General features: G+C 45.3%; 1 protein-coding gene across 5 annotated transcripts; it reads left to right on the top strand.

The window, feature by feature from the left end:
- The first annotated feature begins 7727 nt into the window (after positions 1–7727).
- On the top strand, positions 7728–15979 carry FTSJ1 (FtsJ RNA 2'-O-methyltransferase 1). 5 transcript variants are annotated; one of them, XM_045860670.1, is made up of 13 exons: positions 7729–8010; positions 9586–9744; positions 10033–10102; positions 10203–10293; positions 10648–10726; positions 12193–12245; positions 12330–12383; positions 12471–12573; positions 12677–12760; positions 13658–13755; positions 13847–14044; positions 14263–14304; positions 15421–15979. In XM_045860670.1, the coding sequence occupies exons 2-12, from the start codon at positions 9624–9626 to the stop codon at positions 14293–14295; spliced, it is 984 nt and encodes a 327-aa protein (XP_045716626.1). In that variant the 5' UTR covers positions 7729–8010; positions 9586–9623; the 3' UTR covers positions 14296–14304; positions 15421–15979. The 5 variants fall into 5 exon arrangements, with proteins under 5 accessions (XP_045716621.1, XP_045716623.1, XP_045716626.1 ...); XM_045860669.1 differs by having other exon boundaries at positions 7731–8010; positions 13652–13755; XM_045860665.1 differs by having other exon boundaries at positions 7728–8010; positions 12193–12383; positions 13652–13755.
- Positions 15980–20353: the final 4374 nt, after the last annotated feature.

The following is a 20353-nucleotide window of genomic DNA, read 5'->3' on the forward strand; positions in this document are numbered from 1 at the left end:
GCACAGTGGCAGAGAAGAAAGACATACATAGTGACACACACAGAAGAGACGGATAAACACACTAATTACCCACAAGCATTACAAAGCAGACACATAAACATTTGAAGAACACGCACACACAGAGCCCAGTGTAGATGAGTAGCCCAAGCAGATAGTACCAACACACAGATACAAAAAAGGAAACACGAATTGGACAGACAGCCATAGACACAAGACACAACTGGGTAAGTTACATAGGAAATACATGTGGAGCTCCCATATGCATGTTCATGGCCAAGAACATGTATAGTCAGATGAGATGCATTTGGGGTATTCTCTCTCTCTCTCACACACACACACACACACACACACACTCCCCTGTTTATCCTGACCTACTCTGGTATCTCTCTCCTATGATACTCCTCCTCCCCCCACAGCCATTACACATCTGTGCTACAGGCAGGCCAGGGAAAGAGACACCTGTCAGCAGAGGCCTTGGCCCAGATGGCTAAGGGGGCAGGGAGCTAGGCAGCTATCTAGATTTCAAGAAAAATCTGAAGTGCCCTGTCCAAAGAACTAGTGTACTTGGACAATGAAACACATACCCCCATCCATCACCTCTGGGTAACAGCTTTCTGCTTTGATCACTCTCTTCCTCTCCCTACCCTCCCCTTCTCTCCAAGGGCCTTCCCTACCCTCCAACATTGTCCAGCATAGGGCCACCAGGCATACAGCATGTGCTCCATAAATGCAACTTATCAAGTATCATATTATCATCATTTTGTTTATTTCTGCCAAGTGAACTCTTCTAGGGCATGCACTAACCCTCATCCAGCTCTGCACCCCATAGCTCAGCTAAATTGCAAGGCACCGAAAATAGCAGGTGCTCAACATATGCTGGTAGGAGGAAAAATAAAAGGAAAGTAAAATCTGGTGTGAGGGGGCGGGAAACTTGCTTTAGAAGTAACAGATATCTTTAAGCTTGACCTAGATACTGAGGCTGTGTCAGGGATAATAATACTTTATTAGTTCATCACAGTAGGGCCCTTTCTGGCTTTTGATGGTTCAGGAAAGCAGACCCTTGGGTGACATTTGGAATTCCTATTGAGTCTCTTAAAAGTCAGTTTGGGTTGTCAGTTCTTCCAAGCAGAACCCTGCTTTTCATTAAAACTCGGCAGCCTTCAGGAGAGGGAGCCACAGAGCAAAGCGGTTAACAGCCAGAGCTTTCCCAGTTCTGCCCCTTTCTAGCTGTGTGGCCAGGAGCAAATTCTGAAACCTGACAGTTTCAGCTTCCCTCAGGGCGTGATAATGCCTAGGGCCATTGATAATGTTACAGAACGGGGGGGGCGCTGAACAATATAAAAGACATCCCCCTTTTCTCCCGGGGTTCCTCCCCACCTACTGGGTTTGTTTTGCCCCCTGCCTGAGGAAAGACATCTCTTAATACCAGAGATCAGTGAAAAGGAAAGGAATTTATTATTTATTTGAAATAATACAAACTAAAGTTCTCCACAAATGCACACAGTCCTCCTGGCACCCTCCAACATGGCAAAAGGGAACATTTCCAAAGCCTCGTGGAACTGACTCTCACCCAAGCTGAGTGGTCCCAACCAAGACACCAAAGCCACGTGACCCCCGAAAGAGACGCAGGGTCCTAAAAAGAGAGACCCCAAATGGCTGCCACACTTCCGTTTAAATCCCAGCGCCAATCTTCTTCTGCAGCCTCATTTCTTGCTCTTCCCACAATTGGCCACAGCTGCCAGCATTCTGGGCAGGTGTGGTCTTGTGGTGTGGGGCCAATTATCTCCAGGCTCTTCTGGACCCTATTACAAATCCCTATTTGGGGCCCCCCTCTTGGCTGCACCCTGTTGCAGTAAGATTGAATGAATACAGATAAATCACTCAGAACAATTCTTGACACACAGTAATTGTTCAATAACATATTGGGTTGGCCAAAAAGTGTGTTGTGTTCTCTGTAAAATAAAAAGCACATTTTTCATTTTCACCAATAACTTTATTGATTTGGATATTTTGAGTCTGTCAGCTATTTCCCACAGACTCAATCTCTATTGAGATTGTTCTCAATGTCTCAATTTGATCACTATCAACTTCAACTGACCATGGAGCATCATCAATCGAGAAATCTCCAGCACAAAACTTCGCAAACCATTTCTGACACATTCAATCAGCCACAGCACATTCTCCATACACTGCACAAATCTTTTTGTTGCATTTCAGTTGCATTGTTACCTTTCTTGAAATAATAAAACATGATATGCTGAAAATGTTGCATATTTTCTTCCATCTTCAATATTAAAATGGCTACACAAAATTTCACCAATTTTGATAAGTTTTTTTAAATGCACACTGAACCCTAGCTGGTGTGGCTCAGTGGATTGAGAGCTGGCCTGTGAATCAAACAGTCACTGGTTCCGTTCCCAGTCAGGGCACGTGCCTGGGTTGCTGGGTCAGGTCCCCAGTAGGGTATACACTAGAGGCAACCACACATTGATGTTTCTCTCCCTCTCTTTCTCCCTCCCCTCCCCTCTAAAAATAAATAAATAAAATCTTTCAAAAAATACCATTTATTTAGTAGCTAGAAACTGGTGGTTCAGTGGTAGAAAAAGTTACCACTTATTTAAAAATAAATAAATGCACGCTGATATGACAGCTGTCACAATTCAGTCTAACAAAATTATTTCAAATGAAGTCGAAGACAACTAAGCACTACTAGAGCCATCTTATGGAAAAAGCCAAACAAACTTTTTGGCCAGTACAATATTTGTGAAAGAAATTAGTGAATTCTACTCTGCTGTGAAAAGCAGCCCCTCACTGGCTACATTTAGGATTCTAATCTCCCGTTTTATGCAAGCCCCCCACTGAGTAATTTTGGTCTCTCAAACCAGGCCCTGACTCAAAGCAAACCTAGTCTCCTGCACCTGGACCACCCATGTCTTTCCCTCAAGCGGTAAGATGCTCTCCCATACAGAGCTGGCCTGGCAGCTTCCTCTTCCTTCACATCTTCAGGACACCAAGGAGAGGACACCTTTATACTCAGTGGGGCGTTGGGTGGGAGCTGCAGCCTGACACCGTACTTCAGGAAGAGCATGGGGAGCTCAGAGTCTGGTTCCTTCCTTCAACCCCCTGGCCCTGCTGGAGGAAGCAAGTTTCTTTGCAAAAAATTAAATATCCCCTTTGTGAGAGGCAAGAAAACAGGATGCAGCAAGCGTCCCACAGGGTGAACATGGGTCCCCAATGCCTGGCACTCCCTCTTCTCAGTAGAGCAGTGGCTAGTGGCTGGAGCCCTTGCTTTCTCACGCTGGCCCACTTTCTCAGACAGTTGTGTTCCCACCCCCACCCCCCACGAGGCCCTTGAGTTCCCCTGACAAACTCTTGCTTCCTCCCTGGCTCTCAGGAAGACCAGGGAGTGTCTCTCTATGTCTGTGTATGCCTATCATCTTTCTACACCTCCCAGGGCCCCACATAAAAGCAGAATGCACCCCTGAGAAAAGAAAGAAGGAAAGGAGCAAGAAAAGGGTGGATCTGTGGATTGGTCCTGAGCGGATCTGCCCAGTGCCAGCCAATAGTGTGTGGGTTCTTGACTTTGTGTAGGAAAGATTTCACATGAGTCCAGGTGACTATGAGGGAATAATTATTAAAGCTGGAGACAGTAAAACAAGGAAGGGTTCAGCGTACGAGAAGCAAGAGGAGAGGCTAGGCTGGGCTGCATTAGCTCACTGGCAAGTCAGAGAAAAGGGGTCTTTGGGGACAGGTTTAAGGGGTTAGCCTGGGAATAGCTGCTGCTCCTCATTGCTCCCCTGGTTGCAAGTCTTGTGGGGTTCCTTACAGTTTAGTAGATGTGTGCCTGTGGGGGAAGGAGTGCGGGAAGTAGGGGGAAGGGAATGGTGCAGGCTGCTGGGGAAGGGACTGGATCCTCATCTTGAGACTTTTCTCTCTTGCAGGTAGGAATCTTTAGGGGAGCTCTCAGGGGAGGATCTCAGGAGAATATTCATCAGTTTTCCAGGTGTGATCTTTCAGGGTTGTGGTCTCTGCTGATTGGTCAGTGTCAGGCAGTCAGTAATTGCAGCTAGTTTGGGCAGCACCCACCTGATTTTGCTGCTTTTCTGGGCCTGGGACTGAAATACAACGGAAGCCTAGATGTTATCCCCTAGAAGGTGACATTCTGCACCTGGCTGTAAACCATTCAGCCATTTTGTTCAGTTGTCTGTCTCAGTTTTCCTATTTCACTTGCCAAGGAATTTTCCTAGCCTCTTACTATCCTGCCTCAGATTCAATAAACATCTATCTAACACCTACTGTGTGCCAGGCCCTATTCTAGGTGCCTGGCAGGTAGCCGTGAGCAAGACAGAACACAAATCCCTGTCTAGTGAAGCTTACATTTCTAAGGAATGATGTATCAATTGTTCAGTTCTTTGAATATTTCAGGGTCTTCGCACTTGGTGTGTCCTCTGCCTGGAATGCTCTTCCTCCAAATATTGGTAGGGTGCACTCCTCTTCAGGTCTCAGGTCTCAGCTCAAATGTCACCTCCTCAGAGAAGACTTCCCTGACACATAACTGAATTAGCAATTCGATCCTTCCCTTCCTCTCCATACCTGTCATCCTACCTTATTATTCCTCATAGCTTTTACACCACCTGATGTAACATTATATATTTACATATTTAATATTATAGTGCCCTGGCCGGTGTGGCTCAGTTGATTGGGCATTGTCATGCAAACCAAAAGGTCTTGGGTTCGATTCCCTGTCAGGACACTTGCCTGGGTTGCAGGTTTGGTCCCCAGTTGGGTGGCACACAAAAGGCAATCGATCAAAGTTTCTCTCTCACATAGATGTTTCTCTCCATCTTTCTCCTTCCCATCCCCTCTCCAGAATCAATAAAAGAAAAACAATTTTAATATATTTATATTTAGTACAGTTACTTTAGTAAGTAAATGTATATAGGTACTAACATGTTTATATATCAGCATATGCACTTATATAACATATTTTATATACATACTATACAAAGTGCATAAATATATATACTATTATATATTTTCTTATGTTTAAATATAATAGCACATTTATGTTTATTATATTTGATTAATAGTATGTAACTTACATACTAGTAAATATTATATATCATTATATCTCTATATAATCATACATATTAAATAGAATATATGTTTATATACCATATATATATTTTTTGAGGACAGATGGTCCTCAGATAACATCCTTTTTTTCCTCTTTCTTAATTTTTAGAGAGAGGAGAACAGGGGGAGAAAGAAAGGGAGAGAAACATTAATGTAAGATAGAAACATCCATTGGTTGCCTCTTATATGTGTCCTGACTGGGGGCTGAACCCACAACCCAGGCATGTGTCCTGACCAGAAATCGAACTGGTGACGTTTCACTTTGTGGGACTACAACCAACCAACTGAGCCACACCAGTAAGGGCTCAAATAGCATCGTTTTGTTCAAAGTTGTTTGTTGTACCATTAATGAGGGAAAAAAATCAATTCTCAGCCAGGGCCATTGTGTGGAGTTTGCACGTTCTCCCCACATCTGCATGGGTTTTCTCCAGTCACTCCAGTGTCCTCCTATATTCTAAGATATGAACATTCGGTGAATTAGCACGTCTACATTGTCCTGATCTGAATGAGTGTGGGTGTGTATGTGAGTGCCTCCTGTCTTGGAAGGGCATCCTGTGCAGGGTTCCCACCTTCTACCCTGAGCCGTTGGGACAGGCTCGGCCACCTGTGACCCTGAACAGGAATAAGCAGGTTAGAAAAGAATTATCTTACTTGTCTTTATTAATCTTTCTTAAATGTATGCATAACTCACATTTATTTCAATGTTTAATATTAGAAGTGTTTTGGGTCTCCATTTAGAAATTTGGTAACATTTTTATGACCAGAAATATGCTGTAGGAACTTAATTCTTTGTTGCATCAGTTAGTCTTTGGTAAAATTGACTTCCTTCATTATATGTCATGTCACTTAAAGCCCCAGTTTCCAAAAACATATCTATGATGTTAAGTAAGATAGTGTATAACTTCCCTTGTCTGTTCCCTCATCTGTAAACTGGGGATAATTACAGTAACTACCTCATATGGTTGTTGTAAGGACTAAAATGAGTTCAAGGACAGGATTCAGGAGTCTGCTGGAGCCTACCTGTACAGGTGTGCAGACTGCTTGTTCAGTTATCAGGAATTTTGTAAACTGGTTGTTAAACACACCTATTACTATAAATAAAATGACATAAACTTACAATTACATAAATTAGATTTTTAAAAGATGATATTCAAAACTCATCACTTCCTTATTTTATTACATTTCACTATTTTCTATGCTCCTGAGTTCATTCACCCCTATTTTAAAAGTATGGTAGAAATAGGACATAATGCTGCAGTACTGCTTCTAGATTCTGTGTTCCATGACTACATATTGGTAACTTGAAATCTAACAAGATGATAGTGTGTAAACCATGGACATTGCCAAAAGTTTGAAATCAGACATTCAAACATTTTCCCTCCCCCATTCCCCTCAATGAGCTGGTTGTTAACCATTTACCAGCACACCATTGAGAGCACTTAGAACAGTGCCCCGCACATGGTAAACTCTATAATAAATGTTTCCATTATTATATTTGCTTTTGCACTGGGTGGGGATACATAGGGATTTTTTGTGGGTTGGAGTTAAAAATGTTTGAAGAACATGGAACTACACAGGGCCAGTTGGTAGTCACGCCCCAGACCTTTAACTTTTTTAAAAAGATTTTATTTATTTACTTTTAGAGAGAAGGGAAAGGAGAAAGAGAGGGAGAGAAACATCAATGTGTGAGAGACACATTGATCCTTTGCTTCTTACACACGTCCAACCAGAGACCTGGCCCACAACCCAGGCATGTGCCCTGACTGGGAATCCAACCAGCAATCAAACTCTCAGACCGGCGCTACATCTGCTGAGCTATACTAGCCAGGGCCTGACCTTTAACTTTTTTAATGAAAGGTTTTAAGCCAGCCCTGTCCATTGTTCTTGTGCATTTAATTTAACACACCTTTGAAATATCAGAGGTAATACCCTTCAAAAGGGATATTAAGCCTCAAGAGAGCACATAATCTTAACTATCCTGTACCAATCCCTGCCTTGCTTTCTCCAATCTTCCATGTACATTTTCTCCTTAATATCAAATGCATAAAAGAAGCTGCAAAACTGTTATCCTCAGGAGCATCTGAGATCCTCCTCCCCAGCATGTTGTCAGTTTGACTCGAACTCATAAAATCTTCTACCGGTTTGGATGTTTCTTACGTGAACACATATTTATTCCTCCAAATAACTCTTAAATCTGTAGTACTTATCATCCCCATTTCGTAGATGGAGAAACTGAAGTTCTAAAGTGGTACAGTTTGGGCAGCAATGTCACTTTGCGGAAGTTAAATTCAAAATTGCAGCCTAGCGTGGAATGCACATTAACCCACATTCCTTCCTCTCAGCGTTCCAGACTCCAGCGGTAATTTCACTTCGTTGCCCGCCTAAAACAGGTGCTGTCGTTCTCATTGCATTTTGGGAAATGTAGTCTATAAGCTCAAGGAACCCGCAGTACCAGAACGGAGGAGCGGAGAAGGGGAAATACCTATAAACAACCATAACCTTAGAACCGAGGAGCGGAGCCGGTTTTTGCGCCACGCGACGTTTCAACTACGCATGCGCGAGTCCAGCGGCCTTTGGTCGTGCCCGTTGCATGCTGGGAAGCGCAGTTCTCCAGCCTAGCGAGGTCGACACTAGGGGGTCTGGACTCAAGCTCTAAGTTACGGTCGGGTCCAGACCTCGCGCCACCCTGGTATTCCACGAGGATAGACTTGCCACACTGCAGTAGCCGTTAGGCATGCGCGATAAGGCATTTGGATCAGCTAAGAACAGCAACTGAAGCCCTAAGATTTCTCACCAGTTTGCGCTCTCTACACGGCTTGGGCTGCTGGCAGACTGGCCTCCTTCGTTCCGCTTCTCGCCATTCCGAAAACTAAGGTAGGCCCAGGTGCTCGGAGGGCGTGGGTCCAGGCCAAGACCGTGGAGGCACGACTGCACTGTCCCGCTGGCGAGGGAAGGAGGATAGAGCTACGTAGTCTGGGCGGCTGACACCAGGGAGGCTGCAGACCCAAGGTTTGGATGTAGAACGGGATTACTATTGCGGGGTTGGCTGAGGCGGGGAGGCTGGGGGTGGCAGGGGTCCAGATATCAGAGGATATGCATTGAGGGGGCTCTGAAGGCCCCACTAGAGACATGATCTTTGAATAAAGGTCGAGGAGGGAGCGTGGGTATGGCTGGAGGGCTGTTAATGGAAGGGGAGGCGGCATGAGTGTAAGGAGGTCTGCTAGGGCTTTATAGAGGAATCAATAGGGGCTGATGGTCAACATGATCATGGGGACTAGTGGGGGTGTGTTCATTGATTAATGAGGGGGTGGTAGAGTGGGCAACTAAAAAGTAATGGGAGGCAGATGGGGATGTGATTCCTGAGGGACTGATGGAGGTATGATTTCAATAGGTTAATGAAGAGTGGTGGGCATAGTAATGGAAAGCATAATGATGAGGTTATGGAGGGAATAGCAGAGGCCAGTGGGGGTCATGATCAAGGACTAATGGAAACAGTGATCAAAGAAGTGAGAGTGAGAGGTGGAAAACATGTAGTCAAAGGCTTTTAATGTGTGATCATGGCACAGTCATCAAGGAATTAATGCTAACAGTGAGCAAAGAAAGGATAATAGTAAGGTGTTGGGGTGTAATCATCAAGTAATTGTTGGGGTTCCAGGTGGGCAATGAGGGGAGAATGGGAAACTGATCACTCAGGATTAACCTGAGTGTGTGATAATGAAGGAATTTCAGGGCACTAATGGTGTGATCTATGAGGGATTAACTGGAGGGCTGAGTTCATGGGGGGCTGATAAATCATTGTAATTGAGAGCTTAATGGGAAGCTAATAGGCCACGATCCTCCAGACATTAAGGCATTAATGGGCATTGATAATGTTGTAGTAATAAAGGAATTACTGGGGACCCAATCATTGGAGGGATTAATGGGGAATGGGGTAGGGAGAGAGAGATTAAGGGGGTGGGGAGTACAATGAGGTAGTAGTGAGATAATGAGGATGAAAGCAAGGGATTAATGGGGGAGCTAATAGGGATATATGAATCTAGGGGCAATGAGGACAGCTGGGGAAACAGTGAGATGTTAATGGGAATAAGATGGGCAGAGAAGAGTTGATAGAGTCACAGGGTGTAATAGACAGAGTGTGGCTGACAGCAGTCGAGTTTGATAGAGTCAGTAATGTGTCATCTCTGAGATAAGTGTTGGGTTGGGGGGTCTGTGAGGTGAATAATGGGCTCTGTGGGGGTTCCAGTGGTGTGAGTGGTAGAGCCTGAGAGTTCAGTGCTGGGGTTCTTTAGGCTATGTGAATGGGGTCAGTGACTGGGCTCCAGCCTTCCAATCTGCTGAGGGAACTCTCATGTGGGTCAGGTGAGCCCAGCTTGGTTTGTGTGTTTTTGGCTGCCCTGCAGAGGTAGGTTGTAGCCCACTCACCCAGTTACTGATACAGGGTGGCATCAGCTTACTGTTGGCAGGTCCCTGGGCAAACAGTGTGTGAGATGGGACGGACATCAAAGGACAAGCGGGATGTCTACTACCGCTTGGCCAAGGAGAATGGCTGGCGTGCCCGCAGTGCCTTCAAGCTGCTACAACTCAATGAGGAATTCCAACTCTTCCAAGGTCCCTACCTGGCTGGCGAGTCCCTGGGGGATGGGGCAGGCACAGGGAACAGACAAGTGAGCTAGGTCTGCAAAGCAACCTGTAGTGGGTGGGCTGACTTGCGGGGACAGGGGGGGGTTCTGTGGGGCAGAGGGCCAGGCAGGAAGATGTGTAGACACTCAAGAGGAGTTGGGCCTCTGGGCAGCAGATAGATGTGGGTGACCCCCCAGGGTGAGCAATGAATTTTGCAGGGTTCCCAGGTTGGAGAGGTGAGTGCAACTGACACTACACCTTTCTGTGTGTGCTCAGGAGTGACACGGGCAGTTGACCTCTGTGCAGCCCCAGGCAGTTGGAGCCAAGTCCTGAGCCAGAAGATTGGGTGAGTGTGGAGTCCCAAATGGGGGCACCCAGGAGGGCAGGTTAAGTGGAGGGCAGGCCAGGAGTAAAAACTGGACTGACATGGGCCGTGTTGTCTACAGGAGCCAGGGGTCCGGCCATGTGGTGGCTGTGGACCTTCAGGCTATGGCTCCACTACCAGGTGTGTTACAGATCCAGGGTGACATCACCCAGGTAAGAGCATGACTGGGGATGTTGAAGTGTTTCCTGGGCAAAGATCCCCCAACCTGGGGGCTACAGACAGTGCAAGAGACAGAGAAACAGATTGAGAAAGATTCAGAGACAGATAGAGTGACTGAGAGAACCCAAGAGTATAACAGAGAGGCAGAGAAACAGAGCCAGCAGAATGTAATCCCAGAGAGATGGCAACAAATTATGGGACTGGGTCCCCACAGATGGAGTGTGGTTTTAGGCAAATCCTGAGCATTTGAGTGACCCAGGGCCTGCAGCAGGGCCATGGGCAGGTGTGGTTAGAAGGCCACAGTATGGGAGGACCTTGGGGCCACTCATCCACCCTCTCTTCCATAGCTGTCCACTGCCAAGGAGATCGTCCGGCATTTTGAGGGCTGCCCCGCGGACCTAGTGGTGTGCGACGGGGCTCCCGATGGTAAACATGGGTTGGGAGGTCAGGCGGGGGACCCTGCGTATGTCCTTTCTGTATTTCCTGTTTTGTTGGCAGCTTCTTTCCCACTTTGGCCTCCTCCTCTGTCAGCTGTTTCCTACATCTGGCAACTTCTCCCTGCCCTGCTGCCTGCTCTCTGCCTCTGTCTTCTCCCTCCTCACTCTCTACCACTTCGATTTTGTCTGTGGCCCACCTTCCCTCTTCTCTTATCTCCTCTCTCTATGCTCTCTGCAGCTCTCAAGTCCCTCTCACTGCCCATTCATTTTAGTCAGTCAGTCATCCATTCAACACACATTTACTGAGCACCTATCACATGTCAGGCACTGTCGTAGATGTTGGGAAAACATTTGTGAATAAAATTCCACTAATCTCTGCCCTTATAGAGCTAGTGTTCTAGTGGGAACAGATAGAAAAAAGAAGCATGATTGAGCTGTGTAGCATATCAAAAGGTGATAGCTACCATGGGGAAATTAATGAAGGCGGGGAGGGGGTCCTGTTGGAATGTTAAATACAGTGAATGCAGAAGGCCTCATGGGTGTTAGCACAAAGACCTAAAGTGAGAGAGTAAGCCAGAGGAATGCCTGGAAGAAGAACAATCCAGGCAAAGGGACAAGCCTGTGCAAAGGCCCTGAGGTGGGAGGGTGCTTGGCATGTGCAAACATGAGCAAGGAGATCAGTATGGTAAGATAAGAGTGAGGGGGAGAGTGATAAGAGGTAAGATCAGTGAGGTCACAGGACACAGATCCTTGTGTGGATCCTTACGGGCCACAGTGAGGACTTGGGCTTTTTCACTGAGATGAGAACTCAAGAGAAAACTGTGAGAGGGTTATGAGCAGCCGAGGACCATCCCTATCTCTGAGTTGTGACAGGATCCCTCTGGCTGCTGTGAGAGGCAAGGGTGGAAGCCAGGGGCCTGGGGAAGAGGAGGCCACTGCAGTAGTCCAGGTGAGTGATGACAGTAGTGATGAGTAGGGTCGGTTCAGGAGGTCTTTTGAAACTAGAGCCAAGAGGATTTGCTAATGGCTTGAATGTAGGTGTGAGGAGAGAATGGAACTTGTCAAAGGTAACTAAGGTTTTTGGCCTGAACAACTGGAGGGATCAGACGAGATGAGAAAAGTGGTAGGAAGAGCATGTTTGAGCAGGAAGCTCAGGAGTTTGGTTTTGGACAGGTCAAGTTTGAGGTGTCAAGTGGGATCTGAGCCTGGAGTTAAGAGTCTGTACTGGAGGTAGAAATGTTGATAAAGAAACTGGCAGATAAAGTTGCTATGAGCATTAAAATGAGCTCCTAGGAATTAGGAGCTCAAAATATGCATCTGGTTGACAGATAGTCATTCACATGCAGAACCTTAGCAGTAAGAGAGCTGGGAAATGTTTTTAGCCTTCTAACCTCTCTGGGACAAGAAGATAGCTAGAACTGGATGGCTCCCCTAATGCCGTTCCTCTTGCTGCAGTAACTGGCCTCCATGATGTTGATGAGTATATGCAGGCCCAGCTCCTCCTAGCTGTGAGTAACCTTGGTTGCCCCTGCCTCAATTTATCGCCCTCCAGCTACCTCCACCTCAGCCTTAGCTATCTGTCCTGCCCACAGGCTTTGAACATTGCTACACATGTCTTGAAGCCCGGGGGCTGCTTTGTAGCCAAGGTAAGCCTTGGGAAACCTGATGGGGGACAAAGACAAGTCCCTAAGGGTAGAGCTCATGCCTTTTATCTCTGCCTCCCCACCCTGCAGATCTTTCGAGGCCGGGATGTGACACTGATCTACAGCCAGTTGCGTGTGTTCTTCTCCAGTGTGCTCTGTGCCAAGCCTAGGAGCAGCCGGAACTCCAGTATTGGTCAGTGGGGAGTAGGGTCAGGCAGGCAGTGGGAAACTCAGGGACCTGTCCGGTCCCTTGGGTGGAGGTGACAGTCTGCCTTCACTCCACCTTTCACCCACAGAGGCCTTCGCTGTCTGTCAGGGTTATGACCCTCCTGAGGGCTTTCTGCCGGACCTGACCAAACCCTTACTGGACCACTCATACGGTGAGAGCCAGAGCCCTGGGCCCTGTCCCTAGGGAGACTCTTCCCCCTTGTGGGATTTATGTCTCAGGAGGGCTCTCAGCCCCACCCCCTGGTAAAGACTGTACCTTGTGGGAATTCTGTCCCCAGAGGTTCCTCAACCCCACCCTCTGGTGGAAATTCACCCCGCCCCCCACTCCATATGGATATTATATCCCAGGAGAATCTTCAACCCAGTCCCCTCATAGTAACTACACTTGGACCTGGTGAAATTCTGTGCCAGGAGGGTCCTAAGTTCTGCACCAAGCAGAGATACTCACCTAGGGAGATTATAACCTAGGAAGATTCAGTCACTCCCCCAGGTGAAAACCTTATCCATGTGGGAATGTTGCCCCATGAGATTCTTTCACCTGGCTCTTAGTGGGAAAAGGCACAGTGCCTGCTTATGCAGCGAGCGGGATTGAGACAAGGTCTAGGCCATATAGAAAGGCAGGTAGACATAAAAGTGCAGTGTGATGCCCTGGTCAGGTGGCTCAGTCAATTGGAATGTCATCCCATACACCAAAAGGTTATGGGTTCAATCCCCAGTCAGGGCACATACCTAGGTCACGGGTTCAATTCCTGGGGTGGTCACATATAGAAGACAACTGATCAATGTTTCTCTTTTTGTCTCTCTCTAAAATCAATAAACATATCCTCTGGTGAGAATTTTTTAAAGTGTGGTGGGAAAAAAGTTGGGGATGGGAGCAGTGTTCTAGAAGAGGTGATTTGAACCGAGTATAGAATTTCTGGTGGAGGAGCATGAGAGTAGCTGGTGGGTGTGTGGGGAGGCCTTGGTACCCATGCTTCAGCCTGCGTTACGCCTGGTCCCAGGCATCCCAGCCCTGTCCTGTCTTATTTCTCCCTGCTTGTCAGATCCAGATTTCAACCAATTAGATGGTCCCTCCCGCATCATTGTGCCATTCGTGACCTGTGGGGACCTGAGCTCCTATGATTCAGACCGCAGTTACCCACTGGATGTGAGTGCCCAGCCAACAGTAGGCAGACTGGGGGGGGAGGCTATCCTAGATTCCCAGGTCCTTACCATCTTCCTACTGTGTGTCCTTGCAGCTGGAGGATGGCTCAGAGTACAAATACACTCCACCCACGCAGCCCCCCATCTCGCCACCATACCAGGAGGCATGTTCATTGAAGAAGAAGGGGCGGCTGGCCAAGGAGATCTGCCCCCAGGACTGCCCCATCAGCACAATGGACACATTGCCCAAGCCCCTGGCTGCCCCACAGTGCCACACCCTGCTGGCCTCTGAGGTCTGGAAACATGTGGCCCAGGGCCTACAGTGCCCTTCCTATGTGCCCACAGTGACTCCTCCCCATACTTCTCTTCTGTCCCCAAATCACATAGTTTTGGGGGTCAAAATTCTCTTCCCTGCCTCCCAATAGCTATAAAAATCAATGGGTAAAACTAAGAATAATGAATGGGAATACCTTAGCCAAGTATCTGAGTCCCTTTTCTTTTTCTTGAGTAGGTGGAAGACAGTGAAATGAATTGTTCACCTTAACACATTAAGGTAAATCTGCCTTTTTATCAAAGAGTTTGAGTAAAGGACACCTTTAAGAAAAAGATTAGCAAAATTTTCACCTTTGATTTACATCAACTGATAAGATTTCAGTCAGCAAACTTTGACTGAGCATGTGACATTGTATGTCAGGAACTGCTTTAAGCATTTTACATATATATTGAGGCATTCTATAAGCATTTATTAAGTCCATACAGTGTGCTGGGCATTGTTCTAGGTTTAGAGGTAGAGTGGAGAAAACAGACAGACACCACAGCTTTCGTAGAGCTTCTAGATTGGAAAAGGGGCAATAAACAATAACACAGTCTGAATGCAGGTGTTCCCAACACACATACACACGTATGTACTCACACCTAGAGCTTGCACTTCACTATGTATTTATATATGTTATACTTAATATGTAAAGTAATATTGGACATGAAAATTTTTAAATCAGGGTAATTACAGAAATTCTGGGGGTAGCAGCATACACATTTTAAAGGGGTTGTCATAGAAGGCTTCACTGAGGTAATGTTTGAGCAGAGACTGGAAGGAGATGAGGGAGGGAATTCATATATTTACCTAGGGGAGAGCATTCTAGGGAGAAGAAATAGCAAATGCAAAGGCCCTGAGGTGGAACTGGGCCTGGTGTGTGAGGGAGCAGTGGGGGGCCAGTTTACCTGTAGCAGAGTAGGCCAAACCCGGCAGTGCCGGAGGGCTTCTCATCCTCAGGACCTTGTGTTAGAGGACATCCCTTTCTGACAATGGCTTATAAATGAGTACTAGGAGTTTCCTAGCTGGCACTATTTGTAGTACCCCCCAGACCAGAGACAGCCCAAAGACCCATCACCTGTAAAATGGATCACTAAATTGTGGTATATTCATGGTGGAGAATTATTGGTAATGAGAATGAACATTGTACAATTACATGAAATGATACCCTATATTATTACTCATTAAATGGAACATATATATGTTCTATGCATTTTTTTTCTGTATGTCACTGTTTACAATAAAAGTAGGAGAAAAACTTCACAAAAACATTAGTGGCCAAGTGAACAATGATTAAGTAGCAAAAAGTGGGAAAATACATTTCTGTTTAAAACTTTTTCTTTGACCTTTTAATAGCTGGTAATGTGAGACAACTCAGAAGCTGTTTGCTGTCAGGAGAGCCAGAAGTTGCACTGATGAACTTGTTTTTCAAATACGATCATATTGATGGGTCCGGCACACAAGCTCCAAGTGGGAACCTGCAACGACCACCGTGGACACAGCCAGGAAGGAAACATCAAGGAATGTTCGTTTCCACTGGAGAAGGGGTTCTTGCGTGAGATCTTGCCTCTTTTCCAGCTCTTTCAAGGGCTGTCCTATGTCCAGAATTTACCCAAAAGCCTGGGGTTCTTAACCTGGACAGAAGTCAGGGGTATCCATGAACTTGATGGAAGAAAAAATTATATCTTTATTTTCACTAATATCACTGAATTTTAGCTGTATTCCCAAATACAAATTCTAGCAGTAAATCATGATGGTAAAACCAGTGCCTGTGACTTTTCCACCAATACAGATCAGTTCATTTTTATGGTAGGGTTTTTGCAGGCATCTTGAAATATTCACATCTGTCACTACTTGAAATCATAGAAGATCTTACAATTTGATCTGGTAATAAAAAAATTCATATATTACTGCATCCAAATGTTTCATTTTACTACAGGTGGTCATATTTTTTCCAGTTTTATTAAAATATAATTGATATATGAGTGTAAAGTACACAGCACATTGATTTGACATGTGTGTATATTGTGAAGTGATCACCACAATAAGTTTAGTTAACATCCATCAGCTCACATAGTTATATATGTTTTCATCTGATGGGAATTTTTAAAATCTCTCTTGGCAACTTTCAAATACACAATATAATATTATTAACTATAGTCACCATGCTATAGGTTACGTCCCCATGACTTTTTTATAACTGGAACTTTGTCCCTTTTGACTGTTCGCCCATTTCTCCCATCCCACCCTCACCTGTGGCAACCACCAATCTGGTCTCTGTTTCCTTGAGTTCATTTTCTTTAGATTCCATGTATAAGTGAAGTCAAACCGTATTTGTGTTTCTCTATCTGACTTATCTCCCTAACCTTCGAGTCCATCCATATTGTCACAAATGGCAGCAGTTCATTTTTTGTGGCTGTACATTCTCGCAATCTGTTCTTAAGAGTAGGATTGGCAGATGTGCAGCTTTCGCATTTCACATTGCGCCGCATTTTCTGTGTCCATCTATTGACAGACACAGGTTGTTTCCATATCTTGTCTGTTTTGAGTAATGTTGCAGTGAACACGGGTGCAGATATCTCTTTGAGATAGTGATTTCATCTCCTTTGGGTAAATACCCAGAAGGAGATACTGTTGGATCATGTGGTAGTTATTTAACCTTTTGAGGAACCTCTGTACTGTATAATTGATTTTTGTAGTCATCCTGTGTATTTGGGTGTGTTTTTGCATGTGCATGCTTTTTAAAATATTCTGTTAAGAGGTCCACAGATTTAACTAAATGCCAAAGGGTCCAACAGAACAATTTTTTATGTTAAAAGCTCTTCTCTTAAATGTTAGGAAGTGTGTCTTGACTGCAGTCTTGAATTTCTCCAGTTCAGCAAATGAGCTGACAAACGCAGCAACTACTCTGGCAGAACTGGTTTCTGCAGCTCCCTCCCATATGTTTAGAAACTCAGCATTCTTTGTCCACATCCCAGTCTGTGACTCTAGGTGTTTCTCCACCTGACCGTGTGAACCTAGGAGTGTCCATACCAAGTCTCTGTAACCCTGAGGTTTGGAGGGCACACCACAGCATATTAACCCAGGATCCGTTCCACCCAGGTCACTGACTACAGGAACGCAAGACAAAAAAGGCTCTGACCATGGGAGCACCCACGCCCAATACCATACGAATTCATCAGTATCAACACTACAGTCTATGAGGCCCCAGTAGTGTGCACACTCCAGTCTCTGTCTTCATAGGAGTGTTCACATCTAAATTTGCATGAATATAAACAGCCTTTGCAACCCCGCAAGTATACTCACATTAAGCTGTGTGTCTCTAGTTGTTCCATCCCCATCTGTACACATCTTGAATCTATATACATGCAAGTGGCTATTACAGAAACAATGTCTAATCTCCAATCTGTGTGGCCCAGTGGTGTCTACACCCCTGCATGTGTGGTCCCTGAGGGACCAGCTGGTCCAGGCCATCTCTGACCTCAATAGTGCCCCTTTCCATCTGTGTGGCCCTTACTGTGCACGCCCTAGTCTTGTGACTCCAGGAGTGTCCACACCTCTCTGCATGACTCCAGAACTTTCCATGCCAAAGTCAGTCTGTCCACAGAAGTACTTATACCTCAGGCCACGTGTCCTCAGTGGACTTACTTTAGTCTGAATGACTCCTAGAGTGTTTCCACTCTAATCTGGGATGACAGAAATGTTTATTCACCAGTGTGTGTGACCCAACACTTTCCATAACCTAGTCTGTGTCATCCCAAAAATGTACATGCCCCAGTTAATTTGACCATAGGTTTGTCAATTCTTTATATAATAACAGTGGGTGTCCATCTCCTAGTCTTTGTGACTTGAGGGGTTACTACATCCCAATCATTATCACCCCAGGGCTATCTACAACATGGTCTCTGTCACCACAGGAGCTGTGATGTCTGTGTGACACCTGAACTATTCAAAACACAATCTGGTGGCCCCATAAGTGTCCATATCCCAAAGTTTATGACCATACAGTTGTGAAAACTCCAGTCTACGTGACCCCAGGGATGCCCACTGTCAAATATGTAAGTGTGTAGTAGTACCCACATCTTAGTCTGGGTGACTTCACTAATGGCCATATGTCAACCTTTGTTACCAGAGGAGTGCCCACCCTGTCTGTGTGACCTCAAGAGTTTCCAGGCCCCAATGCATGTCCTCAGGGGAACACATCTGCAGTCTGTGTAACTGCAGAATTGTTCACACCCGTCTGTCACCGTGGGCTTTCCACCTCCCCCCACTCAGTATCTCCTAAGAGTAAGCATTCCTCAGACCATGAAATGCCAGGTGTGGCCACACCCCAGTTATGTAACCCCAGGAGGGCCCACAGCCAACCTTTGTTCTCAGAAGTGTCCACACAATAGTCTGTCTGCATAACTCCAGGATGATCAACTTTCTGTGTGATCACAAGAGAGGTCACCACCCAGTCTGTGCTACAGTTTTGGCTGTGTAACTTCCAGGGATTTACACCACAGGCTGTGTGATCAAAGAAGTCTCCATGCCCCAGGCTCTGTGACCACCAGGATATCACGTCCCTGTCTGCAACTCCAGAATCTTCCACCTGGTGTGGGACCAAGGAGTGGCCGCACTAGTCTCAGTGGCCCCACATTCATTCACTATGTCATCTGTGTGGCCAAAGGAAAGTAGCCAAACTTCGTTCTGTATGTTGCCAGGAGTGTCCACATCCCAACAATGTTTCTACACTGCAGTACATGGAACCACAAATGTGTCCTCCCACATGTCCCTATGGCCCCAGATGAGTCCAGCAAGTTTTACCTTGGCTGTGTCCACATCCCAAAGTTTGACCACAGAAACATCCACAGCTCAGCCTGTGTGACCCTAGGGGTGCCTGCCCCATGTTTGGTGACAGTTCAGAAGTGGCAACAACTTGGTGTGTGTGATTGCAGGAGTTTCCCACCACAGTCTCAGTGGCACCACGAGTGTGTGCATCTCTAACTGTGTGATCACAGAGGTGTCCACACTCCTGCAGGTGACCCCTGCAGGTGTCCACTGCTCAGTCTGTGATTTTCCAATGGTGGTTTTACCCCAGTCCAGCCATCTTGAGAGTGTCCACTCCATGAGCTCAGTTGGTTAGAGCATCATCCTGATATGCTAGGGTTGAGGGTTTGATCCCAGTCAGGGCACATATAAGAATCAACCAATGAATATATAAATAAGTGAAAAAACAACTTGCTGTTTCTCTCTCTGTTTCTCTGTCTCTGTCTCTGTCTCTCTCTCTCTCTTTCTCTCACTCTCTAAAGTCAATAAATAAAAAATATATTTAAAACTACAAAGAAAGAAAATTGTAGGCCAATATCACTGATGAACATAGATGCTAAAATCCTCAACAAAATATTAGCAAACTGAATACAGCAATGCATCAAAAAGATCATACACCACTATCAAGTGGGGTTTATTCCAGGAATGCAGTGATGGTACAATATTTGCAAATCAATAAATGTGACTCACCACATAAACAAGATGAAGGATAAAAACCACGTGATCATATCAATAGATGGAGAAGAAACTTTGATAAAAATCCAGCACCGATTTATGATAAAAACTCTCAGCAAAGTGGGAATAGAGGGAACTTACCCAAACATAATAAAGACCATATATGACACCGACTGCCAACATCATACTCATGGGCAAAAAGTACAAGTGTTCCCCATAAGATCAGGAACAAGACAGGGATGTCCACTTCCACCTCTCTTATTCAACATAGTACTGGAAGTCCTAGCCACAGCAATCAGACAAAAAGAAATAAAAAGCATCCAAATTGTGAAGGAAGAAGTAAAACTTTTTGTTTGCTGATGACATGATACTTTACATACAGAACCCCAAAGATTCCACCAAGAAACTACTAGAACATAAATGCATTCAGCAAAGTAGCAGGATACAAAGTTAATAGAAATCAGTTACATTTTTATATGCCAATAATGAATTAACAGAAAGGGAAATTAATAAAACAATCCCATTCACAATTGCTTCAAAAAGAATAAAATACCTTGGAATAAACATAACCAAGGATGTAAAAGACCTGTATTCGGAAAATATAAGACACTGAAGAAAGAAATTGATGAAGACACAAAAAAGTGGCAGCACATACTGTGTTCAAGGATAGGAAGAATTAACATCATTAAAATGTCCATACTACCCAAAGCAATGTATAGATTCAATGCAATTGCTTTCAAGATTCTAATGACATATTCCATAGAACTAGAACAAATATTTCAAAAATTTATATGGAACCACAAAA

The sequence above is a fragment of the Phyllostomus hastatus genome, unplaced genomic scaffold, assembly GCF_019186645.2.
Source record: "Phyllostomus hastatus isolate PE091 unplaced genomic scaffold, TTU_PhHast_1.1 phas_scaffold_200, whole genome shotgun sequence".
NCBI classification, from domain to species: Eukaryota; Metazoa; Chordata; class Mammalia; order Chiroptera; family Phyllostomidae; genus Phyllostomus; species Phyllostomus hastatus.

Coding starts and splice junctions, on each gene's coding strand:
- FTSJ1 (XM_045860665.1), top strand. CDS start 9,624: ATGGGACGGACATCAAAGGACAAGCGGGATGTCTACTACCGCTTGGCC. Junction 10,103..10,202: donor GTCCTGAGCCAGAAGATTGG/GTGAGTGTGGAG, acceptor TGTTGTCTACAG/GAGCCAGGGGTCCGGCCATG. Junction 12,761..13,651: donor CTTACTGGACCACTCATACG/GTGAGAGCCAGA, acceptor CCTGCTTGTCAG/ATCCAGATTTCAACCAATTA.